Here is a 26144-nt window from a genome sequence, read left to right as displayed (position 1 = left end):
TTGAACTCCGAGAATTCAGGGAACGTAAGGTATGACCTGAAGGATTGAGGGTATTTATAGCTCGTCGGAAAAATTTCCCCACCGTACACGTGTAATCAACGAGCGGCTAGGATCCTCCCTAAGATCCGAAGCGTTGGAATATTCAATATTCCGACGATAAATCTACCGCAACGGTTATATTTTCCCACGAATAGGAAGTCGCCACGTGTCCAAAGCAAGTCGAATGAACTTCTCTGCCAGGTCGAGATCGGACCAGACAGAGAGGGGGCCAATGTTTGGGGAAGAGAATACCCTGGACACGTGGAGGACTCCTATTGGTGCTCCAAGATGACTCATGAGTCATGCCCAGCTCGGACGGCCGAGATCACCACCACTAGCGTTGACAGATGCTAAGTATGAGGGCCGAGGTGAAGCTGGCCGAGGTCCGACCTACCGGGAAGCTCGGTGGGGGCCGATGTGAGCTACTCTCAGCGGCGTGATTATCGAATATAACCGTCGGTCCCGGGATTACCGGGTGTAACCGACGGTCCCGAGATTAGCGGGTGTAACCATCGCGAGATTAGCGGGACTACCACCCATAAGTAGAGGACTTCACTCCACGATCAGGTACGATGATTTCTGACCTCGAACTAAACTGGGAATCCGACCTATACTGACTTGATCGTCGGAGTGCTCACCTTTTTGTGCAGGTCCGTCCAAGTATTCAGATCGGTCCGGAGGCCGAGTTCGAGCTGCAATCTGAAATACACTGTTGTGCATATCCTTGCATAAACACCTATAATTAAATAATGGTGGCGACTCCATTTTTCTCCTCTCGAAAATAAAGTCGACCGCTACATGTCGCAAACCCGTAGCGACAGCGGTAAAGTAGAAGCAAATTATATTATTGATAGGAATTGAAAACCTAAGATATAAAGTAGAGATGAGGGTTTTAAAAGAATTTACTGAATTGATCAATCATTAGCAAGCCATTATAACAATAACCAGTGTAAGAAGGCTTTCCATAAGACAAGTGGGAAAAAGGAGAAATGAGTTTTTTGCGAGTTGGATTTCCAGTGTCAAATATAGAGTCACTAAGTTGATAAATCGCGTCGAATCACTCTCCTGGAGGGAAGGAGCTTCGGATGAAACAGAACTAAAAAACAGAGAAAGTGAGTTTTGCACAAACTCTATGGTCTCTAGAAAATTTATGATGAAACCATATTTTTTTTAGTACAATAAGTGGGAGCATGAGATTCAAGCAGTAACTTATTGATTAGAGACATATGCCAATTATCGTTGAACTAAACTAATTGTGATGAAATCATATGTTAAAAGATAATAAATTATTTTTATTAATCAAGGTCAAAATTCAAAGAGTAATACTTAGATTTGGTAAATTTAGGCTCGTTTGATAACCATTTCGTTTTTAGTTTTATGTTTTAAAAGTTAAGCTTAGAAACATTACTTTCGCTTATGTGTTATATTTTGTTATGTTATATAGTTATAAAAAGCATCTTAAAATATTTGTAAAATTTTGAAACAACAAATTTCAAACACTAATTTTTTTTTCTTCTGAAATTTGATTAAGAATTTAAACGTGTTAATGAGAAAGTTAAAAGATATATCAAATAAATTGTGAGGAAACAATCATAATTTTTTAAAACAAAAACAAAATCAAATCTAAGGTTTCTTATTAATCACACAAGGTCTACAATTTTAGAGTAAGTTTCAATTATGTCAAATTTCAAATTTATAACTTTTATCGCTAAATTTTGAATATAATCGAGTCCGAGTCACACCGAACTAAATTGTATATACCAATTACTACTAAGTTAATTGATTTGATTGATTCTGGCTTAATTAGATTAGTTTAATTGGTCATGGTTTGGTTTGATTTATTATATTTTAGAAACCAAAATATTAGATCGGTTTTTTGTTTTGAAGTATAAAAATCGAACCGAATCTCCACATATATTTTCTTTTATTTTAGTTTATTTTTTAAAATTTCTTTTAGGTTATTTTTCAACGTTCTTCTCCATTCCTCCCAAGTCCCACCATAATAGTCTCCCGCCGCCCTCTTCCGTCCGTTCGTAGTCGCACCGTGCGCGCAGCTCCGGCCGCTCCGCCGTCGCACCGCGCGGCGGCTCTGTTCCTTCAGTCGTTCGAACCTTCCTGAGCGTATCAATCTCCGCCCTCGCATCCCCGTCGCTCCCTCTCTTTCCCTTGCTTTCGCGCGAGATTGTCCGAGAAATCCCCAAAATCGTCTCTCATTAGCTCCACTCGCAGTCCATTTTCTGCTGCAATGGCGTACGAAGGAGGCAACCTCAAGTCTACCTCTATCAATGGGGTGAAACTCTACACCGTAGCATCCCAGCAACGGTCTCTTGCTACTTGGCTCGATCCTAAGAAGATGCGAGCTCTGCGCAAAGACAAGGGTGACTAGCTTTTTCTTTCCTAGAATGATTCTCTTAGTGCAAAACTCACTTTATTAGCCTCTATTAGATAATTTGCATTATGGGAAACTCATGTTATCGACTTCTACTTCAATGAAGTTTTGTTTCTTGAAAAAAATTAATGTTAAATGAAAATATGCTTGATGAATACACGATTTTTCTGTTCTGTCTCTATATTCATGCTTATTGAGCCAGTTACATGGGAATAGTGATGGTTATGCAGTGTCACACTACCTTGTTCTTGTATTGGTTTTGGCCATTATCTAATTCACCAATCAACCCTCTTAAGGTTTCTATTTTTTATTTCGTCTTGAAGTGTTTATTGGAGTTTAGTTATGAGATTTGGAGTTCAATAATGAGATATTTTCCTTTTCACTATTGTCATTTACATTGGTATGCTGTTATTTAACAGTCTACTATATTTGTATATATAATGTAGTTTGTCTGTTTTTCTGTAGACTACCTGGAAAACCAAGAATTTAACATTTCTCTATGATGGTAGCCAAGTTTTTCCTTGTTTCCTTGAAGTGTTATGGGATCAGCCATAGAAGTTCATCTTCGCCTTGTGTTGTAACAACTGCATTTTTTAAACTTGTTTTCTGGCGTGGTGGATTGGCTGCTCTGTCGACTGTCATCAATGACAGATTTCAACAAGCAGGAATCTTTCTGATCTCGATTATTTGCTTTCTTGTCCATTTCGGTACTGGGGTGTTGGTTCTATTGTTTCTTGCTTTGAGTAATACTCTTCGTATTATATTTGTAGCCCATGTAACATGATTTTCTGCATTATTTACTTAGGACCAACAGGCAACAATTTCTTTATGAAATCTTATCCTCATTCTTCTGCAGCATTGTCCTCCTGTGAAGTGTGAAGACAATAGATTTATGTTTGTGTTTTCATCATCCGTTGCTGCTTATAATTTCATTCCTTGATGTGTCAGATTATACATCAAGGGTGGACTTGGTCCAGGATTTGAGGTTTGAAATTGCAACAAGCAAAATAAAGGCAACACCTGATGGAGAGTTTCTAATAGCATCAGGTGAGTTTGAGCAAGCAAGCTAAAATTAGTATCAGTAATCAGTAAGAAGATTAGTAAGAAAAAGTGTAAAAGGATAACTACTTATTTTTGCTAGTATCTATTGTTACTTATGTATAGATGTAAATAGGTATCTATCCACCACAAGTTAAAGTTTATGAGCTGAGGGAACTCTCATTGAAGTTCAAAAGGCACTTTGATTCAGAGATAATTGACTTCCAGGTAAATTTTATGTTGGGGAGCTTTGGTTGGGTTGGATTTCTGTGGGGGTGGGGGGTAGGTTAAATTTTCAACCAGAAACAGAAGTATATCTGTTCTTCATAAAAACCAGGGGTTTATTATCATCTTTAATGATGTGATCTTTAAGCAATATGACTCTTATATGTTTTAATATCTCCTTTTCTAGTATAGGACAATGGATCAATGAAAATAAACTTGTGTTTTCAGGCTTTAGCACGTACTTGGACCAGGCAAACATCTAATTGTCTAGTAATCTTGTTATCACAGAACCTATAAAATGTTATTGATGCATGTGGTTTCTTATTAAAAACAGTATTATTCTATGTTGTATGGAGGGAAAGCAAGAAATTCAGAATTTCATTTTTCTAAATGCTTGTAACCAAAACTCTTGCAGTGTAACTTTATATAGAGTTTTATTACTCTTGATATAGACCTTGTTCCCTGTGGATAAAATAGCCACTCTTATATACTGAAATCTCAGTTGGCCTTTGATGTAATCTCTGATTTCAAACAGTTTGTGATGACTGAATGCATGGTGGTTGGATATGATATTTTTTATACAAGAAAATTAATTTTCATTGACATTAATATTTTTTTAAATGAGATTTTCCATTAGCTTTAATGAAAGAACAAAACAAGAAGGCCACCCAAAAATCTTGCTTAATTGTTCTTCAGCTCTTATTTCTTTCTGTGAAATATTGCTCAAGGTTTCTTTTTCTTTGTGCTTTAAATTAGTTAAATGCTACCCAATTAGCCTGTTCATCTTTTGCACATGTTTTTTGCCCTTTTTGGAATTTATCTGAATGTGGGGGATGGAAGACAGTTGAATATTTGATTAGGCCATGCTATGCAGGTAGTTTGTTTTTTTGAATTTTGAAATATTAACTGAATTTAATGTTTTTTTGTCGTATAGATACTGGATGACGATTACTCAAAGCTAGCATTTATGTGTGCTGATCGTTCTATTGTTCTCCATGCTAAATATGGAAAACATTATAGTTTGCGGATACCAAGGTTACTTTCTTATGGTTTATAAGAACCTGTTTCCCTTTTTTGTTTTGTTATAAGGTTGTTTTGACAATTCCAACCCCCCCTCCCATTTCTCAATTGTAAATTATTCTTGCATCTATTTTAAATAAGAGACACTATTATTAACAAAGAACACAACATACAGAAGAGGGAACCCTTGCCCAAAAGAGCTAGTACAAGAAATCCTTCAAATCCAGATTAATAAAGTAACACTTTGATTACCAAGGAATTTATTGGTTGTAAAGTGGGGTTTGTGGCCTAATTCCTACATTGGCCTCCCCTTGAATGGTAATCCTTGGGTTATATCCTTTTGGGATTCAATTATTGAAATAAAATCTTCATAGTACTTTTTCCTTCCACTATTTGTCTATTGGAGCTTGCCTCATCCCTTTTATCGAATGTAATGATGCAAATTGTGCTCTAAAGGAGTTCTAATATGCAATTTTGACATTTCTATTTTCTATGGTTTTCATATATTGGAGGAATTGTGCTCTAAGACTTTTTGTAAATTTATTTTCTCAATAAAATAGTTTCTTATTAAATAAGGATAGTTAGAGTTCATATATGGCTACATATTGACCTTAGTCCGATGGTTTCACTTTTTCTGTCTCATATGAATGACTGATCTCTACCAAAAAAATAATGACTAAGCTCTAATCGTGTCATCTATGCAATCAACAGGGTGGGAAGGGATATTGAATTTGATTACTGGTCTGCTGACTTGCTTTGTGCTGCATCCTCTCCTGATGTGTACAGAATCAATTTGCAACAGGTTTTAGTTTTTTTTCTTTTATTATTTTTTTGAACTGAATCAACTGATGCAAATTGGACAGGACTTAGTTAGATTTTCTAGATTCATATAATGAGGATGCACGAGAATTCCATGAAACATTTCCTACAACAGTAATAATGATGTGCAGCTTACGTGGCAATTTCTTTAGGGACTTGTTAGTAGCTTTGGAGAAACAATTAATGCATGGATTAATTTGAACTTTGATAGTATATTGTCATATGGCATTCTTTTTAGAAGAACGTTCTATAAATATAACAATATAGGAAGGCATGAAGACTGAGAAATACTGTTTTCTATAAAAACAAATTCAAATTCATAGAGTTTATTTTTTTGCCTGCGGTAATCATTCATAAGTGCTGATTTTTGGGTGGGTTTTGTGTTCCACGAAGCTTTGTTCATGCTTTTAGTTAAAAAGATATAGAATGCTTATTTTTCATATATCTTATCGAAAGAACAATACAACCCCAAAATAAATAAAACCTATTACAAGTAAATACCAATGGTACGAGGCATGTAAAAGGAAAGTGAAACATGTTGAACTTTAAGAAAGGTAGAAACCCTGCTCAAACTGCTGTTCTGTGGGGTTTGTGAAATGAGAGAAACAACATGAGTTTTAGAGGGGCTGAGAGATTTTGGAGGAGATTTGGGCTCAATTTCCTTTTGTGCTTCAGTGTCCAAAGATTTTCATAATTATTCCTTAGGTTTGATCTTGCTAGATTGAAGAATGTTATTTTAATTCGGCTCCTTTTGCTTGGCTGTCTTCATGTATGCCTTTTTGTATTATTTCATTTGTCTCAATGAAAGCATCTTTTCATAAAGAAAGGTAGAAATGAATCAGGGAGGAGAAACGAGAAAGAAAGAAATAAAGAAAGGGAAGTCCGAAAAAGGGATAAGTGAGGAAGGTAATATGTACAGATAAAAAATACCAACGGTAACTATATACAATAAGGTAAAATAGAAGTAAAGGGCCTAAGCACAACTTCATATGTGCTGAAACTCCAACTGTAGTTTTTTGTTTTTGTACTGCACGTTGAGTATAAAGATACGATTATAATGTTAATGTGTCATGTGCTATATGTCTTTCTGAATATATTTATTATAATTTGTGGTTTTCCAAGAATATTTTTCAAACTCAGAATTGGGATAATTTTACATATAAGTTCATAAGTAAGCCTTTGGTTTATTGTAGGGGCGATTTCTTTCACCTCTCAACACTGAATCCTCAGCAATAAATGTAGTTTCTCGAAGGTAATGGTTTATCTTATTGTTGTTTTTTTTTTCCGAACAAGAAACAAACTTCTCATCGATGAAGTGAAAAGATACAACAAATGTTAATGGATCCCATTCTTGTTACATTACTCTTCTCATATTAACTGATTTGGTTTTCTTTATTGATCAGTGAATTAAATAGTTTCGTATGTTTTATCTAAGTTGGAAATTTGCTCAATTATTACAGCAAGATTCATGGGATAGTTGCTTGTGGGGGTGAAGATGGAGCTGTAGAGTGTTTTGACACTAGAACTAAGTTATCTTCAATTGGTAGAATTGATGCTGTTGCACCTGCGGGAGACAAGGCCCAGGTAGATCTTGTTGACCTATGGTGAAATCTTGTGAATAGTTTTATATTTAAAGTATGCTAACAACAGGCAGTGCTTGTTCCATTGTGAACAGTTTAATATTTTTGGGTGTGATGCATAGCATCTTGTAGATTGTAAATTAAATATACTTTTGAATGGCAGCTTCAATCTTTGTTTAGATGGGTTTCTTCACTGTTTTGTTCCATTGGCTGTTCTTTAAATACTAATTGATCTCAAATAACTAAATTATCTCTAAGGGAGTTGTGGATTATTTTAAGAACCTACTTATAATTAAAGTTGACCCTAGTATTATATTTGCTCTCAATAGAGTGGGTCCCAGAATTAATTTGTAGTGAATGGAATACTTTGATTGGAAAGGCCATTTGAAGAAAGAGATACATATGGAAATCTCTAAAATCATTTGGCTTTGCTGTTTATAGGTAAAACAAGGGGGCTAGAGATTATTGGATGTAGCCATACAAATGGAATTAGATTATTACATGAAGTGTTGAAGTTTTCCTTTTAAGTTTATGCTAAGATTTTTCTCTTTGATAGACGATAACCTAAAAAAATATTAATCTAGATGTCTTTTGTAAGACTGTCATTGACTAGTAGGAGTTGATACTCGACATTGGCGATACAGATGAGTGATCTTATTTTTCATATGAACTTTTTTAGATCAATTTAAGTTCACCTGTGGGAATTCTGTACCCATAGCTTGTGCCTATGCGTTTGCCTATGTCTCAGATTCTCGGGATATTCTACAATAATGCTACTTTTGACTATGCAATTGTATCTGATATTGATGGTTAATGAGGCAATTGAGGACTAGAGAGAGGCGAATAAAGAAGCGGTGATTTTTAAGATAGATTTTGAAAAACCTATGATGATGTTGATTGGGACTTCTTTGATAAGGTTCTTTAAAGGGTTTGGGTTTAAATGGAGATCTTGGATTTGAAGTTGTATAAGGACGGTTAGTTTCTCTATCCCTGTCAACGGAAAACCTAGGGGTAAGATTTTTGCTTCTAGAATCTATCCTTGTCAAGATGACCTCCTTTCCCCTTCATTTTAACTTAGTGGTTGACATCCTTTGCAAGTGGGTCTTGATAGGAGTGGAGAAGGGTGCTATTGAGGGGATTAAGGTGGGGAGGTACAAAATTGATCTTTTGCTCCAGTTTGTAAATGACACCTTTTATTTTGTTCTAGAAAAGTCGTTTGTGAATTTGAATGCTTCTTGAGACCATGCCTTAAGATTAACAGGGAAGAACTTCAGTCATTGGTATCCGTATAAATTGCGATTCTTTGAAGCTGGACTCTTGGGCTTCTATGGTGGGATGTTGAGGTGTGTAGCCTTCCTTCCTCTTACCTTAGGCTCTCGTTGGGCGGTAATCCAAAAATATTGTCATTTTGGAATTCAGCCTGGGAAATGGTACAAAAGTGCCTCTCTTCTCGGAAAATAGCATTCCTTAAAGGAAGGATAAGATTAACTCTCATCTAGTCAATTTTAAGTGGGACGTCAACCTGTTTTCTTTCCTTGTTTAGAATTCCAATTACAATGAATAAAAGTCTAGAAAAAATCATGAGGGATTTCTTATGGGGGAGGATCTCATTTGGTTAGGTGGGAGGTGGTATCCAGACCTTTTATTTTGAGGGCTGGGCATTGGTAACCTGAGTTTGTGCAATGAGGCATTGTTGACCAAGTGGTTGTGGCGCTTCTTTACCGAGTTAACATTGTGGCATAAGATTATCGCGAGTAATTACGACTCACACCCTTTTGAGTGGACTTTACTATATGGGTCTAAGGTCTTTTCTAAAAACCCTTAGAATGCTATGCTATACTATATAAGAATAGATAACTATTCTATCCTAGTCAATGGTTGACCTAGAGGTAAGATTTTTACCTTTAGAGGTGTCATAGGCAAGATGTTCCCCGTCCTCTTTCCTCTTTCATTTGGTGGTTGACATCCTCAGCAATCGGGTGTGGAGAAGGATGCTATTGAGGGTTTTAAGGTGGGTGCCAAAGGATAGTATGCTTCCTTTTCATCCCCAGTTTGCAGATGACTCTCTTCTTTTGTTTCGGCCAAGAAAGGTCCTTCATTAATCTTAACAGTCTTCTATCCTTATCAGCTGAGGTAAACGTCTGGTCTTGGGATCAATTGAGATTCATCGAAACTAGATGATTGGGCTTTTTAAGTGGGTTGTGAGGTGAATAGCTTTTTTCCTCTTATCTTGGGCTCCCTTGGAGAGCAATTCGAGGAGCTTGTTGGTTTAGAATCTTGTATTAGAAAAGGTTCAAGGCTTTAAGGTGGGAAAGGATAGTACACTTCTTTCTCATCTCGAGTTTTCACACTTTCTTTTGGTTTGATCAGGAAAGGTCCTTCATTAATCTTAATGGTCTTTTGTCATTCTTTGAGTTTATTTCATTCCTTGAGATTAGTAGAGGTAAGAGTTTGGTCTTGGGGATCCATTGAGATTCTTCAAAACTAGATGATTGTGCTTCTTAAGTGGGCTGTGCGGTGAGTAGCTTTCCTTCCTCTTATCGGGCTCCCTTTGGAGAGCAATTCGAAGAGCTCGTTGGTTTGGAACAATCTTAGAAAAGGTTCAAAAGCATCCATCTTCCTAGAATAAAGGTTTCTTTTCTAAATGGGTAGTAGTCTAAAGGGGTAGTAGACTAACTCTCATCTAATAAGTCTTACGTGGGATTTCAACCTATTTCCTATCCCTATTTTGAGTTCGTTTTTTGGCGAGTAAAAGGCTAGAGAAATTCGTGAGGGACTTCTTATGGGAAGGAGTTGATGAAGGGGGTGGCTCCCATTTGGTTAGGTAGGAGACCGTTTTGCGTCCTTTGGCTATGTGTGGTTTGGGCATTGGCAAACTAAGGATTCTTTATGAGGCCCTGTTGGACAAGTGGTTGTGGCGTTTCTTTAAGGAACCAGATGCTTTTTGACAGCAGATTATTGTGAGTAAATACAGTCCTCACTCTTTTTAGCAGGTCTTGGCTTATGGGTCTAAAGGCTATTCAAAAAGTCCCTGGTCTGCTATTTCTTCAAGCTTTCCATTGTTCTCTCATTTTGTCTCCCTTGGGTAAGACAAATGTTATTTTTGGGAGGACTGTTGAGTGAGAGACAAGTCTCTTTGTGCTTTGTTACCTTATTTATATTAGCTTTTAGCCAAGAAATTGCATTCCGTGGCCCGTATTATGCCTTTCTGGGTCTTGAACTTTCTCTTTCATTAGGCATCTATTGTCCTTTATCAAACATAGAGACAGTAGAAGTGTTTGCTCTTTGTTCTCTTCTGGGTGACGTTCAATTGGGTCTAGAGGTAAGGGATGTTCATTTTTGGGCCCAACCCTTCGAGGGGTTTTTTATTGTAGCTCTCTGTTCTAGATCTTATTCGATCCTTTGTCCCCTTGGATGCCCTTAGATTAAGATCCTAGAGAATGTCAAATTATTTGCTTGGTGGGTTTTGCATGGGAGAGTTAACACCTCCAACCATATTTAGAGGCATTCCTCCTTGGTGTTAGGCATGAAGTAGTGCTTTTGTGTATGAGTGCGTTAGAGGATCTTGATCATATTCTTTGAGATTGTTCATTCGCTCAGACTTTATGGAGTTGCTACGCGTAAGCTTTTGTAATAGGGATTGTTGTTCTATGTTAGAGGAGGTTCTCCATTTTCCTCCCTTTCATGACAAGGGCAGAGTTCTTTGGTAGACTTGCTATTGGTAGGATATATGGTCTGAGAGGTTACATATTTTTAGGGTGGTGGAGGGGACCAGGTAAGAGGTGTGGGAGGTTGTTAGGTTTAATACCTCTTTATGGGCTTTGCTGCTTTGGTTTCTAAACCGTTTTGTAATTAATCAATTAGGTTTTATTCTTTTGGATTGAAGTTCATGCTAGTCGGGACTCCTTTTGAGGGGTTGGTTTTTTGTTTACCCTTGTATTTTCTTTCGTTTTTCTTAATGAAGGGTTTGCTTCCTTAAAAAAGAAATCCTCAGGTTTCCCTTTGTTCTCTAAGTTTGTGAGATGCTCTATTGGGGAAGGTACATATATTTGTTTTTGGGAGGATTATTGGGTGGGAGATAAGTCTCTTTGTGCGATGTTTCCTTGCTCGTATCTCCTAGCATTCAGTAACCTCTCTTATGCCTTCCTCGAGTTCTTACTTTTCCCTTTTTTGGGGCTTTGTCCTTTGTCGGATAGAGAGGTGGCGGAAGTGACAACTTTTCTTTCGCTTTCGAGTACCTATCATGTGTGTCCAAGGAGAGGGGACTCTATTTTCGGACCATCAACTCTTCAGGGGACTTCTCTTGTAGTTCGTTGTCTCAAATCTAATATGTCCCTTTGTCCTCACTTGAGGCCTCTTTCTCCTCTCTGAAAGGTTAGGGTCTCCAAGAAAGTCAAATTCTTTTCATGGTAGGTCTTGCACGGGAGGGTTAACACTTTATATCGTATCTAGAGGCATTCTCGCTTCTTGGCTGGCTTGCAGTGGTGCATTCTGTGTAAACGTGTTAGAGGATCTTGATCATACACATGAAAAATCCTCCATGCAGTGGTGCATTCTCCAAGGAACTCTCTTTGGAGACAGGTCATTGAAGTGAAATATGGAAAATCCTCTTGGAACTTGAAGCCTATAGCTACATCTATCCCTTTGGCTAAAGGACCTTGGAAGGCGATCATTAGAACTCAGAATCTGATCTTTGACAGAATAGCATACAAAGTTGGAGATGGGTGTAACATATCCTTTTGGAAACCTACCTGGCTGCATGAAGAACCATTGGAACTCACCTACCCCCTTTTTATGCTCTATCTATGAAAAAGGAACCACCCATAAGTGATTTTTGGCTAAAAGACACTCGCGGCTGGAACTTGAGATTGAGACGGAATTTAAAAGATGCTGAAATCAATGAGTGGTCATCACTCTCACACCAACTCTCCTTCGTCCATTTCTCTACCGTGCCCAATTTGATGTATTGGAAGCTTGAAACAAATGGCATTTTCTCTACCCGCTCCCTTGCCAAAGACCTTACTCCCCACTTTCTGGACTCCACTCCAAAGCTATATGATGCCATTTGGAAAGGCCCATACCCAAAGGAGGTAAATTTTTTTCTCTGGGAGTAGTGTCATTGTGCCATCAACACAAATGAAAAGCTCCAGCGAAGGATGCCTTATATGTCCCTCTCTCCACAATGGTGTTTGATGTGCAAACACAGTGAGGAATCACAAAACCACCTTTTTACTTCCTGCCAGTTTGCTACAGTATTCTGGAATTACATTCTTTCAACATTCGGCTGGTGCCCTGCCCTTCCAACAGACCCTCCTCTCCTCTTGGAAGCTACTCTTATAGATCACCCCCTCAAAAAAGAAAAGAAGCTTCTTTGAATGCACTTTTTCTGGGCTTTTTTCTGGACCACTTGGCAGGAGAGTGATAGGCCTCCAATTAATTGTTCATAAATATGTTAGGAGAAAGGGTAAGAAGGGAAAATAGGAAAAGGGAATATTTGTATTGTGGGCCCAAGTTAGTTATGGGTTTTGGGGTGGGGAGGGTATCTTTTTGCGAGTAGTCATTTCCTTGAGAAGGATAGGAGGAGAGGTAAGGGAGCTCTCAAATCTCCCTAAACATTGTAATTCCCCCTCTATACCATAAATAGGAGGCAGCTCCTATCATTTTGGTATCAGAGCCGTGGTTCTGGGAATGGTGACGAGAATGGAAAGTAGAGTGGAAGCCGTGGAACAGCAGCTTTCGGGAGTGGTAACAACGATCGAGGACAGTCAAGAGTCATGGAAGAAGGAGATGGCTATGCTCCGGGAAGAGATGAGGTCGTGGATGTCAGTGATGACCCCGAAAACGGACACCGACGGGAAACTGAAGGACGACAAAGGAAAAGGACTGGTATGTGTCGAAGGCAGAGAGAAAACTCCGGCCAGTGTTGTGACATCGGGCGAAGGGTCTAACTTGCTCTCGAATGCGATTGCGCCAGTGTTTGATCTTCGATTTCGTAAGTTGGAAGTGCCCATTTTTGAAGGCGAAAACCCGGATGGATGGTTGCATCGGGTTGTGCGGTATTTTGTGATTAACAGGTTGACGGACGTGGAGAAGTTGGAGGCTGCAGTTCTCTGTTTAGATGGGGAGGCTTTGAATTGGCATCAATGGGAAGAGAAGCAGAGGCCGATTCAGACTTGGGAGGAATTCCAAGTACTTCTGTTGCAGCGATTTCGACCCACCATGGATGGGACACTGAGGGATCGCCTCGTAGCTGTTAGACGACAGTGAGGGATTTCCGGCGAAGATTCGAGGAGGTTGGCGGAACGGTTGATGGCATGCCGGCGTTTCTTCTCGAGAGTCTGTTCCTCAACGGGTTGAAGGAAGGGTTGAGAAAAGAAGTACGTGTTATGAAACCAAAAGGAGTGAAGGAAATTATGCAGATGGCCTAATTGATTGAAGATAGAGATGGAGTCAGCCCAACTCTCACGGCCCAAGAGGAGAAAATGGGCACTACGGTAGGGGCGGTACTGTCCAAATCTGTAACAACCGGGTCTGAGTCGGGTCGGACCGTGGGCCTTTACTTCGACCAGTTCCAATCCTCTTCGAAACGGTGAGAATAGACCTAAAGGGGGTGACACGCCTTCAACAGGGGGCCAATTTCGCCAACTCTCTGATGCGGAATTAAAAGCGAAAAGAGAAAAAGGGCTTTGCTACAGATGTGACGAGAAGTATTCCCCAGGGCATCGATCCAAGAGGTGGAGGCGGCGGGTGACGAATTCCAAGATGCCATCGATACAATTTGCGAAACAACCGACAAGGAAGGAATTGAATTTGTGATGCTGTCACGAAATTCTTTCGTGGGACTGGATTCCCGAGGACGAAAACGCTGAAGGTGAAGGGAACGGTGGCGGGGAAAGAGGTCGTAGTCCTAATTGACAGCGGCGCTTCCCACAATTTCATTGATGTCAAGTTCGTTCGAGGTCAACGCCTTCCAATCAATGAGACCAAGGGCTATGCAATTGTACTGGGTACCGGAGAAGAAGTGGCATGTTCAGGAGTTTGTAAGGCCATTGAGGTTATTTTTCCAAATATTTCTGTCATCCAAGAACTTCTCCCCATTCCGTTGGGCGGTGCCGACTTGATCTTAGGGGTCCAGTGGCTCTCCACCTTAGGAGATGTCACCTTGAATTGGAGGAGTTTGATAATGAAATTTGCGTTGGGGTCTCGACGAGTGATGCTGCATGGGGAGACACGTCTTCAGTGGAACCAAGTGTCCTTTAAATCGATGCTACGTACAATTAAGAAGGAGAGACAGGGAGTACTCATTGAACTCCGCTCTATTCTTTCTAATCCTTTATGTCGTGGTGATTCTCGTACAGGGCAGCTCGCCATTGAATTAAGGCAGGTGTTAGAGAATTTTGCTAAGGTTTTTCAGCCTTTCGAGGGCCTACCTCCCTCTCGAATTCATGATCATGCCATCGAGATAGATCCGTCCACGGGACCTGTAAATGTTCGGCCTTACCGGTACCCACAGTTTCAAAAGGGGGAAATCGAGAAGCTCGTTTAGGAGATGTTGCTGGCCGGGATTATACAGCCTAGCTCGAGTGCCTTCTCCAGCTCGGTTCTATTGGTGCAGAAGAAGGATGACATTTGGCGCTTTTGCGTGGATTATCGGTCCTTAAACCGAGTCACAATTCCGGATCAGTTCCTTATACCGGTGGTGGATGAGTTGTTAGATGAATTATTTGGCGCCACCTTATTCTCCAAGATTGATTTGAAGTCGGGATACCACCAGATTCGAGTGCGCCCTAGTGACATCCATAAAACGGCATTCCGAACGCACGATGGACATTATGAATTCCTCGTGATGCCGTTTGGCTTGCGCAACGCTCCTTCGACCTTTCAATCTTTGATTAATGACATTTTGCGCCCCTTCCTCTGTAAGTTTGTTCTTGTGTTTTTTGATGACATTCTAATTTATAGTGCCACTCTACAGGACCATGCTCAACATCTCCGTTTAGTTCTACAAACTTTGGAAGAGCATCAGTTGGTGGCCAATGAAAAAAAATGCCTGTTTGGGGTGCCACAAGTTGAGTATCTTGGCCACATCGTCTCCGCGGACGGCGTTGCCGCTGACCCCGCCAAAATTACAGCTATGATTGACTGGCCCGAGCCCACCAATATTGGGAACTTCGGGGATTTCTCGGTCTCATCGGCTATTACCGGAAATTTTTTCAGAATTACGGCGTCGTCGCTTTTCCTTTGACTCAGTTGCTAAAAAAAGATAATTTCTATTGGTTGGCAGAAGCCTCTGTGGCTTTTCAGGAATTAAAGCAAAGTATGTCTATAGTACCAATCCTCGGCCTTCCTGATTTCTCGAAGCCATTTGTGGTTGAAACCGACGCATCCGGTGTCGGGGTGGGGGCGGTTTTGATGCAACAGCAATGGCCAATTGCATATTACAGCCATGCCTTATCTATGAGCCACCGCCACAAGGCGAACTATGAGCGGGAATTAATGGCGGTTGTGCTGGCAGTGCAAAAATGGCGTCCATATCTTCTGGGTCGCTGGTTTACGGTCCGCAAAGACCAGAAGGCCCTTAAGTTCCTCTTGGATCAGCGTGTGATTCCTGGCGAGTATCAGCGTTGGATTATTAAATTGATGGGTTATGATTTTGCAATCGAATATAAGCCTGGGTTGGAGAATAAGGCTGCTGATGGGCTCTCTCACCGACCAGATTTTGCTTCTTGTAGTGCCTTGTCCATGGTGGGGGGCTTTAATATAGCCGTCTTTGCACAAGAGGCATTAGAAGATGATGAATTGTCTCAGATCGTCACTTCCCTTCAGAATGGGCACCCTACACCAGAAGGATATATGCTGAGGAATGTGGTACTGTATCGTCATGGGCGGTTGGTTCTCTCCCCCAAATCTCCATCCATTCCTTTATTGCTGCAAGAATTCCATTATTCTTCGGTGGGCGGGCACATGGGTTTTCTTAAAACCTTGGAGCGCCTCCGACGTGAGGTTTATTGGAAGGGAATACGTATCCAAGTCCGTCATTTTTGTAGTGATTGTATTGTTTGTCAACAGGCTAAATACTTATCCTTGGCTCCCGCGGGCTTGTTACAACCCTTGGCTATTCCCGAGCGCATTTGGGAGGATGTCTCCATGGACTTTGTGGAAGGGCTGCCACGGTCGGAGGGGTTCAATTGCATTCTAGTGGTTGTGGATCGCTTATCTAAATATGCCCACTTCATCCCTCTCAAACATCCTTTTACGGTAGTACTTGTTGCCCAAACTTTTGTCAAGGAGGTGGTTCGTCTCCATGGAATTCCTTGAAGTTTTGTTTCTGATCGGGACAAAGTTTTCACTAGCTTGTTTTGGGAGGAGCTGTTTCGCTGCTTGGGACGTCCCTCTGCCGTAGCACGGCCTATCACCCGCAGACGGATGGCCAAACCGAGGTTGTTAACCATTGTCTCGAGTCCTACCTCCGCTGTTTCACTATGTACACTCCCTCCAAATGGATTATAAGTGGCTGTCTTGGGCAGAATTTAGTTACAACACATCCTACCACTCTTCCACACGATTATCCCCATTCGAAGCGGTGTATGGCCGACCTCCGCCACCCCTTCTATCCTATGAACCAAGTACATCCCCTGTCTCCCTTGTGGACCAACAACTCTTAGATCAGGATGCCATGCTGAAACAATTGAAGGTCCATATTGGCTGCCCAACAACGTATGCGTGATCGAGCGAATCCCAAACGTCGAGATATGGAGTTCGACGTAGGTACGTGGGTGTACTTGAAGCTTCGACCATATCGCCACAGCAGCTTGAGCTCTCGCTCCAATGCCAAGCTCGCACCACGGTTCGTTGGCCCGTTTCGTATCTTGGAACGCGTGGGTTCGGTGGCATACAAGCTCGTATTACCTGAGACTGCTACTATTCACCCGGTGTTTCACGTCTCTCAGCTTCGCAAGGCGGTCGGCAACAATTTTACTATTATTCCTCTTCCTCGGACCCTAGGGGTTGATGGGTGGTTGACTGAGCAACCCGTGGAGGTACTTGGCGTTCAAGTACGAGGCGATCAACCAGATGCTTGGGATGTACTGATTCAATGGGAGGGAGGGACCTTGGAGGACGCCACTTAGGAACCCTATGACACTATTTGTGTCCAATTTCCGGAATTTCACCTTGAGGACAAGGTGTCTTCTTGGCGGGCGGGTATTGATAGGCCTCCAATTGTTCATAAATATGTTAGGAGAAAGGGTAAGAAGGGAAAATAGGAAAAGGGAATATTTGTATTGTGGGCCCAAGTTAGTTATGGGTTTTGGGGTGGTGAGTTGGTTATATATACAGCTGCTGGAAGGAGGGGAGGGTATCTTTTTGCGAGTAGTCATTTCCTTGAGAAGGATAGGAGGAGAGGTAAGGGAGCTCTCAAATCTCCCTAAACATTGTAATTCCCCTCTATACCATAAATAAGAGGCAGCTCCTATCAGGGAGACCATCTAACCTTCCAAGAAAAGGAACAATCTATTGAGATTTGAGAAACTTTTTGATGCTATAGTTTACCTAGTCATTAATTGGTGTAAATGCTCCCCTCTGTTTAGCAACTATAGCCACACTTCCCTAATAGCCAATTGGAACATTATCATCAATGAAATTGTTTCTTTCAAAAAAAACAAAAAAACAAACAAAAGGATCTTGATCATAGATTCATATCCTTTGGAGTTGTTTGTTTGCTTAGACTTGAGTCGTTTTGAGATTGGCAGGACATGTAATAGAGATTGTTGTTCTAGGAAGAGGTCCTTTTGAATCCTCCATTTCGAAAGAAGGGCAGAGTCCTGTAGCATGTGTGTTTTCTTGCTATGTTGTGAGGTATTTGACTTGAGAAGAATGGTAGAACTTTTAGAGGGGTTGAGATGTCTTGGGGAGAGGTTTGAGATATTGTTAGATTTGACACCTTTTTGTGGGTGTTTGTTTCTAAACCTTTTTGTATTTGTTAGATAAGTTCTATTCTTTTGGGTTGAAGTTCGCTTCTGTATGGTTAGGGTTTGGACTCTGCACTCCTTTCGAGGAGCTGGTTTTTTGTATGCCTTGTATTTTCTTAATGGAAGATAACGTTGTTTTTTAAATCAAATTTCTATTCATAACATGTATAAATAATTTTTTTTTTAAATATAAAATTGTTTTGCTCTGTTTATTATTATTTTTTAAAGAATAAATAATTGTTTTGCTTACATAAGAATACTTAAATCTTTTGCAATTACTTGTGTTGTTTTAGGATAGATTGCATCAAGGAGTTTTAGCAAAATTTTTAGCACTCATGAGGTTTCAACGAGATCTTGTGCAGTAGCAAAACATTTTATCAATAATTTACTGAATCTTGTCTTTTTGTTACATAGGAGGTCACTGCATTAGCATTTGACGACATTGGTGGATTCCAAATGGCTGTTGGCAGTAGCTCAGGAAAGGTAAATATTCATCTCCTAAGTTGTGGTATTATTTGGGAATTAATCTTTAAGACTTTCCTGGAAATTGAATGATTGCATCAAAGGTGAAAATATAAATTAAGAATGGTGATGGCAGACTTGGATTGGAGTTTTCCCACTTTGATTTGTTTTCTTATTGATGTATTATGGATGCAGAAGTGAACATGTTGGTTATCTCTTTCGTACTGTTTGTTTTTTCCCATCCTTATGGAACTTGTTAAGAGTCAGTGACTCAGTTTTGGTAATATTTGGGGAATTTTTTAAAATTGTGTTACAAATTACTGGATGGTTTGTAATCCCTTCACGTAAGGGGGAGGCTAAGGAATCCAGCCTTCCCTTAGTTAAAGCGATCACAAAATCTCCTCTATTGATTTGAATAAAAAAGGATAATAATTACAAATGTCTCTACTGAAACACTACATAGCATTCAAAAACAAAGAAGGAAATACTTCCCTTTAAAACTGCAAAATCCTTGGCTTATCACTGAAACATTTTATTGCTCCTCTCTTTCCATTGCTCATACCCAAGCTTTCTACTATTGTTTTTGAAAGTAGTGCAGTTTATAATTTCCAATATCTCCTAATGTCATTTTTAATTATATTTTAACTTGAATGATTTTATCACATCATGTGCAGGTCTTGATCTACGATTTGCGTTCATCAGTTCCCATAAGAATTAAAGATCACATGTGAGTTTACCTTTTATTAGATTTGCGGCTTAACCATCATGTACTGATTAAAATTATATGATTACTTTTCAGGTATGACAGTCCAATTTTGGACATTAAATGGCATTCAACTCTTAATTCGGAAAAACCGAAAATGATTACCACTGACAAGCACATTGTTAGGATTTGGGACCCAGATACTGTAAGAAATCTCTCCATCATCTCTGTTTTTTCAGTCTACGAAAGATAGAAATTAGATTTTGAGCGAAATGTATTGTTCACTAGCTAGGCATAATATATTTTTTTGTTAAAGTCGATGAAATGTCATTGGCATAACGATTTGAAATATGGTCAACTTTTTCTGCTCCGTTAAAAAGATTTTTAACAAACAAGGATTTCTATGAGCAGGAAGTCTATTTTGACTAACAAGACTTCTTCTAGATTGTTGACTATCAAACAAAATTTGTTATGAGAATTATTTTGATTTGTTAATGAGAACTCTATCTAGTTGCCAACTGTCTGATTGTTGAACTGCACGGTCCGTTCCTTATTATCTTTGATTGATGGCAAAGTTTGTGTTCATTCTTTGTAGATTGAAAATTTTCTGATATCTTCTTTCAATTATAAAAATAACGTGTTTAGGGAGAAGGAATGACAAGCATCGAGCCCACACTTGGACCAATAAATGACACGTGTGTATTCAAAGACAGTGGATTGATGTTACTTGCTTTGAATTCAAGTCAAATACCTTCTTACTTTCTACCTGCTCTGGGACCTGCACCAAAGTGGTGCTCTTATTTGGAGAATTTGACGGTGGACTTTTGATAATTATTCTCTTTAGTCTTTTTTTTTGGGGGATCTTGGATTTGTAATACTTTTTCTTTCTTAATGTAGGAGGAGTTGGAGGAGGGTGCACAAACAACAATATATGATGATTTCAAGTTCTTGACAAAAGAAGAACTTGAGAGGCTAAATTTGACAAACCTGATTGGGACCAATCTGCTAAGAGCTTACCTTCATGGTTTCTTTATTGATTATCGTTTGTATAAAAAGGTAATTTTATGGTTTTGTTTATAGTATGGCTTGTGTGTGAATTTATTGTTTTATTTATAGTATGGCTTACGTGTAAATTTATGGTTTTGTTTACGGTATGGCTTATGCTCTTTCTCCAGAACTTAAAATAAGATGCTTCCTTCCTTAATAGTGACAGCTTCATTTTCTGGTAGTATTAAATACATGAGAATTGCTTAATTTTGATAGATCACTGGGTAACATATGGAGAACCTTAGTGGAGACTTGTGGGATAGGATAGAGAAATATATTTTTGAATTTTGCATATGCTGATTTTGATTTGATTTCCCATCCATTCTTAAGATAATTGCTCCTCTTTCACGAGATTACTTCATCCATTAAAGGAAAAAAAAAATCCAGTGGTCCTTATTTCATAATTTTTTTTTAACTATTTTTGTTGTTTCTCACTTTGGTTATTTGTATTTTTGTCCTTGTATTTTGACAACATTATTATCAACCTTTTTTTAATATGCCAAAAAGCATGAGAATAAATAAAAAACACATATATTGGGGATTGTAGGGCTATGATGGAGGAGGTGCTTTTATACCCTTTTTTGTGATGGGGTTGTTTTTTGTGGCAGGCTTGCTTTCTAGCTACTTTATGGGGTATTTGGCTGGAAAGGAATCACAGGTTGTTTAAGGGGGGTGGAAAAGTCTGTGGACTATGTTTGGATATCGTTAGATTTAATACTTCGTTATGGGGCTCGGTTTCTAAGCCTTTTTGTAATTATTCGCTAGGTCTTATTCTTTTGAATTGGAGTCCCTTTCTTTAGGGGCCTCCTCTTTCAGGGCTGTCTTTGGAAAGCCTCCTCTCTCAGGGCTGTCTTTTTGTATGCCCTTTCTGTAGGTCCTTTTTGTAGTTCTTGTATCTATTTTCATTATTCTCAATGAACGGGTTGTTTCTTATAATAATAATAATAATAATAATAATAATAATAATAATAATAATAATATTTTCCAACCAAATCTCTTTTGAGTGTTCATTGTTTATAGCTTTACTTGTGTATTTTATTTCCCGCTTCTTATATCTCTAATTTTTTTTTTTCTAAAATATATCTTCTTTTTGTTTATACAACTTTTAGTTTGCTCTTTGAATTTTTTCTGGAGAAATTTCGGTGTGCTAGGCTAGGTTGCAAGATGATGGTAGTAACTTGAAAGTAAAGTTCGCAAACTGGTCCCCCAAAAAATATTATATTATAGACTGAGGTATTTTAAGTGCTAATCTAGTGGTGTTTGTTATTGCAGGCAAAATCACTGGTGGATCCTTTTGCATATGATGCGTACATAGAACAAAGGAAAAAAGAGAAACTAGATGAGGAGCGTGCCAACCGAATTACGGTAATCCATTTTTTGTCCCAAAACACTGTAATACTTTATTATCTTAGTTTTGATCAATTTGTTAATATTCTTGTCTGTTTCTTTGATGCTAATTTTATTTTATTTTTTTTATAAGAAGGGAAGTCTGGGATTCAAGATTAGTAGGATTTTAATTGAATCGCTTGTTGGTATGACAGAAGGCATGTGGAAAATGATGCTCCTAATTTTATTGGACCTCACGTGTACAGATTCTCTGTTTCACTTGCCTCTCTCCATTGCTTATAATTCTTTTTCTTCTTTTTCTTCTTAGTAAGAAATTGAAATTATTCATTTGTCACAATAAAGAATAATGCAGAAAGCTAGATGAGGTGCCACTGAGGTCCAAGGGAAGTTTGCAAAAAGAAGTTCAAATTGGTGTTAATGAGAAACAAATCGTAGTTACCAAGTATTTATGAAGAATGGACTAACTAGTAGAAGCCGAAAATCTAGCAGACTCCCGAATGCTTTAAATCTCTACCCTTTCGTTTTAAGATTCTTAAATTTCTTTCTGTTCAGATTTTCTTGGCAATGTTTCACCAGAGAACTTTGGCCTTACTTCTTGATGCCACATTGTGTCAGTGGTTAAAAAGTGCTCTGCTGGATGAAAGGAAGAGAACCAAGAAAGATAAAAAAGGCTAGACATTTAGAGTGTTTTGGGAGAATCAGTGGATTGGGAACACCCTTCAGCTCTAGTTTCCCGAGACTCTACGATGTTGCCATCTCTTAAGGGTTTTAATGTCAAGTAGTGCTGGTTAGAGATATTTAATGGTTGGAATCTTCTTTTTAGAAGAAACATCACAGATATTGATGCCGAGGGGTGGAACTCAATACTAAATTTAATTAGCTCTCAACCCCCTAGCAATTAGGAGGACTCTAGACAGTGTGCTTCATAGCAGTGGATACTTCTCAATAAGGTCTCTTGTCCCCAACCTACCCAAGATATTTTTTCTGCCTCAAGAAAAGCTCTCATCCCCAACTTCACAGCGGAGACCTCCTTTCAAGTAACTACTTGTCAAAGTCATTTGGAAGGCAAAAATCCTTAAATAGGTGAAAGTATGGTTTTGGACTCTTACTCTAGAAAAGTTGAACATGAACGATACTGTACTAATAGAATCTAAAAGAGGCTGCCAAAAAATGTCCTTTTGAGAATAAACGACTTCAATGGGAGGAAAGGGCAAAAATTGCTTAGTAGAAGAAAAAAATATATGTAAAGTCTCTACAGTGATTGCGGAACCAGAAACAGACGCCCTTGGCCCTGGACAAGGGCAAAAATTGGCCAACAAGAGAAATAGCAAAACACATCCAAAGACTCAATCAGATAATAGACAACAGAATCCAAAACTGAATGAAATGGAAGTCAATCTTGATTTGTTAGAAGGCATAGGCTAAAGTTTGCTCTGGGCAGGCTCTATAAGTCGCAGATTGCAGAACTAGGCTGCTGTGCCCAACCCTAGAGGGATTAAACTTTAGGCTCTTCAAAGGTAACTAAGAGCTCCATTCAACATAGGCATAGATTTATTCTTCTTTGACTTTTCTCTAATATAGGCATAGATTTATTTCCTTTAGGCTCTTCAAAGGTAACTAAGAGCTCCATTCAACATTATGCTGACTGGGGAATGTAATTCCAGCTTACCATCATTAAACTTTTTGGTCGTCTTCAGAAGCTTTCATGCACAACACACAACTTGGTTGAGGATTGGGTGTAGGATACTTCTTTTGAACCCCTCTTAGTGGTATGAAGGTCATATGACCCAAGCCATCATTGCCTTTTATTTTGTACCATCTTTATTTAGTTTTCCATTATTTTAATTCTAAAAATGAAGGCCACTATGAGATAATATTTGTTTTCATCGACCTAAAGACAGCTGCGTTTAAATTTTTTTTAATTAAATTATTGAAATTATTTTTCTTAAGAATGAACAAACCACCACTAAACTTAAACTGATTGGTTGGGTAAATTTAATTCATTTATATGGATTCTAACACTCCAACTCACTTGTGGGCTTGGAAAATAACATCAAGACCCAACAAGTGGAAATTATAATAAATGGGGAGGAACAACAACGCAGGGGTTCGAACACAGGATCTCCTGCTCTGATACCATCTTAATGAACAAATCACGACTCAACCCAAAAGCTTAAGCTGATGGGTTGGGTAAATTTAATTCATTTATATGGATTCTAACAATTTTTTATCACTTACATTGTACAACCATTGAAGTTAAGTTCTGATGTGTAGTGATATTCCATTTAGGAATCTCCTGATGTGTGAATGAGTTTTCTTTCTATCTTGTTTTAGGATGTTTCCATGTACTTAGAATTTGTAAGTGGAAGGTCAGGCAAAGTCTTTATGGGATCTCCTATTATGGCTTGCCAACTTATATATTTTAAAATTTCATCAAACTGTCTGACTTGTATTTTATCTACTATTTTGCTCCAGATGAAAAGGAAATTACCCAAAGTTAACAGGCGCCTTGCAAATCAAATTCTTGAAGACGAAGAAGCTGAAAAGGAAAAGAAGGATGAAGACACTGAAAAGGAAAAGAAGGATGATGTCAATAAGACTAAGAAGGCATCAAAGAAGAAGAAAGGTTTCAGTAGCGAAATCTTTCAAGATGAACGTTTTTCAAATATGTTTAAAAATGAGGTATGGCTGTCGAGCACTCCTCGTCATCTTTTATTCGATATTTCTGTTACTTATTTTCTATCAGTCTCAAAACTCTTGAAAGGGAAAGAAGAAAAATGTCAAAGGCTTCATTTACAATATATCTAATTAAAAAGATCAAATTACATATGCCAACATCTGCTCGTGGAATATGTTTCCAGATGTTTCTTAACAAAGTAAATGTCAAGAAAAAGAAACTTTGGGCCTGGGGTGATCACTTGAATTTCACTTTTTCATTTTTAAGTAGCTTACTTTGTTTATGTTGGATCATGTTATAGCATCTTTTCATTTACTGCAGAACTTCGAGATCGATGAGTTTTCACAAGAGTATCTTGCGCTGCATCCAGTGTCTTCTACGAAGCAACCATCTTTGGTGGAAGAGCATTTTGAACCTGTGTCGGAGGATAGTGATCAAAGCATAAGTAATTCTGATGCCTCAGTTGCATCCGAGTCCGAAGATGAACCTGGCAGTGGTAAACATAAGAAAGCACGAGTTCCGAAGTGAGTTTTCTTCAACTCTGAATTATTTTTCTCTGTAGGCACTTCTTTTAAGAGCTAGTAGTTTTCTGATCTTCAAACCTATGAAAAAAGTCTGTATGCTTTAGTAAAAGTTCTCCATTAAGGGAAAAAGGAATACATATTAGTTAACCTCTTTCTCTCTCTCTGAGTTCATATGAATTCTTTGTGCTAAATATTATATCAGAATCTTTGGTAACGAAACGTCTGGTAATTTTGTTAATGACAATGTGTAGATTGTATGAGGTTAAGGATGAAAGGCATGCTGAGGCATTCTGGAACCGTGTATCGCTTGCCAAGGAGAACAGGCTCACCATGGAGGAGAGAGTTGCTGCTATGGGAGACAATAAACGGGATTCTGGTATTCTTAATGAAGTTAAATTGGGACCAGGAGGGTCGCGAGAGATTTCATTTAGGCCCAGAAGCTCGGCCAGGTATAAGGAAGATGATGATGATGAAGGCCCTCGTAAGAAGAACATGAGGAGCGCGGAATTTGCAGGTTCAAAGGGTAAATCAGGTGTTCGAGGTCGAATGAGACCTGGCCAAAGCAGAGGCAGAGGCAGAGGTAGAGGTAGAAGAGGCCACAGGTGAATGTTCACACTGTTGCATCTTATAAAGCAAAATATATCAAAGTTGCAGCCTAATTCACCAATTTAGTCACATATAAGGGATAGCTGAGGAAAATAGCAGAGCGTAAACGTCACGACGCATGTTCGGAGAGTTCATCTGATCCATGAGAAGAGTTTTGAAGCTGTAAATTTTGTTAGTTTGGTAGGTTATGTTTCACTTAAATGAGTAGGAGAGCTTGTCATTTCTATTTACAGAGGAAACAAATAGGATGCACACTAGAGGATCCAATTGAAACAATATGATCATCAATAGAACGAATAGTATATAGAAAAATTTTGTGATTCAAAGATGTGATTTATGTATTGATTTTTGTTTGATTATTCGTCATTGTCCTAATCTTAATGCTCCCTTGAACTTTGAGGATATAGTTTTGTGTGAAGCCAGTGCTCTAATTATTGATTGTTTCATTATACTCTAATTCATTCCCTCTCCTTAAACATATTTAATTTCGACCCAGAAGATGGTTTTTTCAGATAGGTTTAAATACTAATATCCTATATTATTTCGTTTTGGTCTTTGTATTTTAAAAGCGTAATCATTTTGGTCAATTCATTTCCGTTTCTATCTCATTTATTTTGATAAAAAATTTAAAATGATACTAAGTTTTTTGAAATCTAGTCATAAATTTGTTGAGTTTTTTAAATTTGTGTTAAAATTTT

The 26144-nt window shown here is 38.7% G+C and overlaps 1 protein-coding gene across 2 annotated transcripts; it reads left to right on the top strand.

The window, feature by feature from the left end:
• The first annotated feature begins 1993 nt into the window (after window positions 1-1993).
• EDA7 (embryo sac development arrest 7) lies at window positions 1994-25805 on the top strand. Of its 2 annotated transcripts, XM_022303088.2 has the most exons (16): window positions 1994-2417; window positions 3377-3475; window positions 3603-3694; window positions 4626-4726; window positions 5423-5513; window positions 6724-6782; window positions 6991-7114; window positions 18495-18563; window positions 19217-19269; window positions 19342-19450; window positions 19891-20061; window positions 20143-20301; window positions 21565-21657; window positions 24115-24321; window positions 24638-24840; window positions 25092-25805. In XM_022303088.2, exons 1-16 carry the CDS (start codon window positions 2285-2287, stop codon window positions 25444-25446), a joined length of 2118 nt encoding a protein of 705 aa, XP_022158780.1. In that variant the 5' UTR covers window positions 1994-2284; the 3' UTR covers window positions 25447-25805. The 2 variants fall into 2 exon arrangements, with proteins under 2 accessions (XP_022158780.1, XP_087980418.1); XM_088124292.1 differs by lacking the exon at window positions 1994-2417 and having other exon boundaries at window positions 3367-3475; window positions 3593-3694.
• Window positions 25806-26144: the final 339 nt, after the last annotated feature.

Source organism: Momordica charantia (genome assembly GCF_013281855.1).
Source record: "Momordica charantia cultivar OHB3-1 chromosome 5 unlocalized genomic scaffold, Mcharantia_2.0 BLBB01000005.1, whole genome shotgun sequence".
Taxonomy (NCBI): Eukaryota; Viridiplantae; Streptophyta; class Magnoliopsida; order Cucurbitales; family Cucurbitaceae; genus Momordica; species Momordica charantia.
Note: the sequence above shows the minus strand (reverse complement) of the source record. Positions and strands in the feature narration are given on the sequence as shown.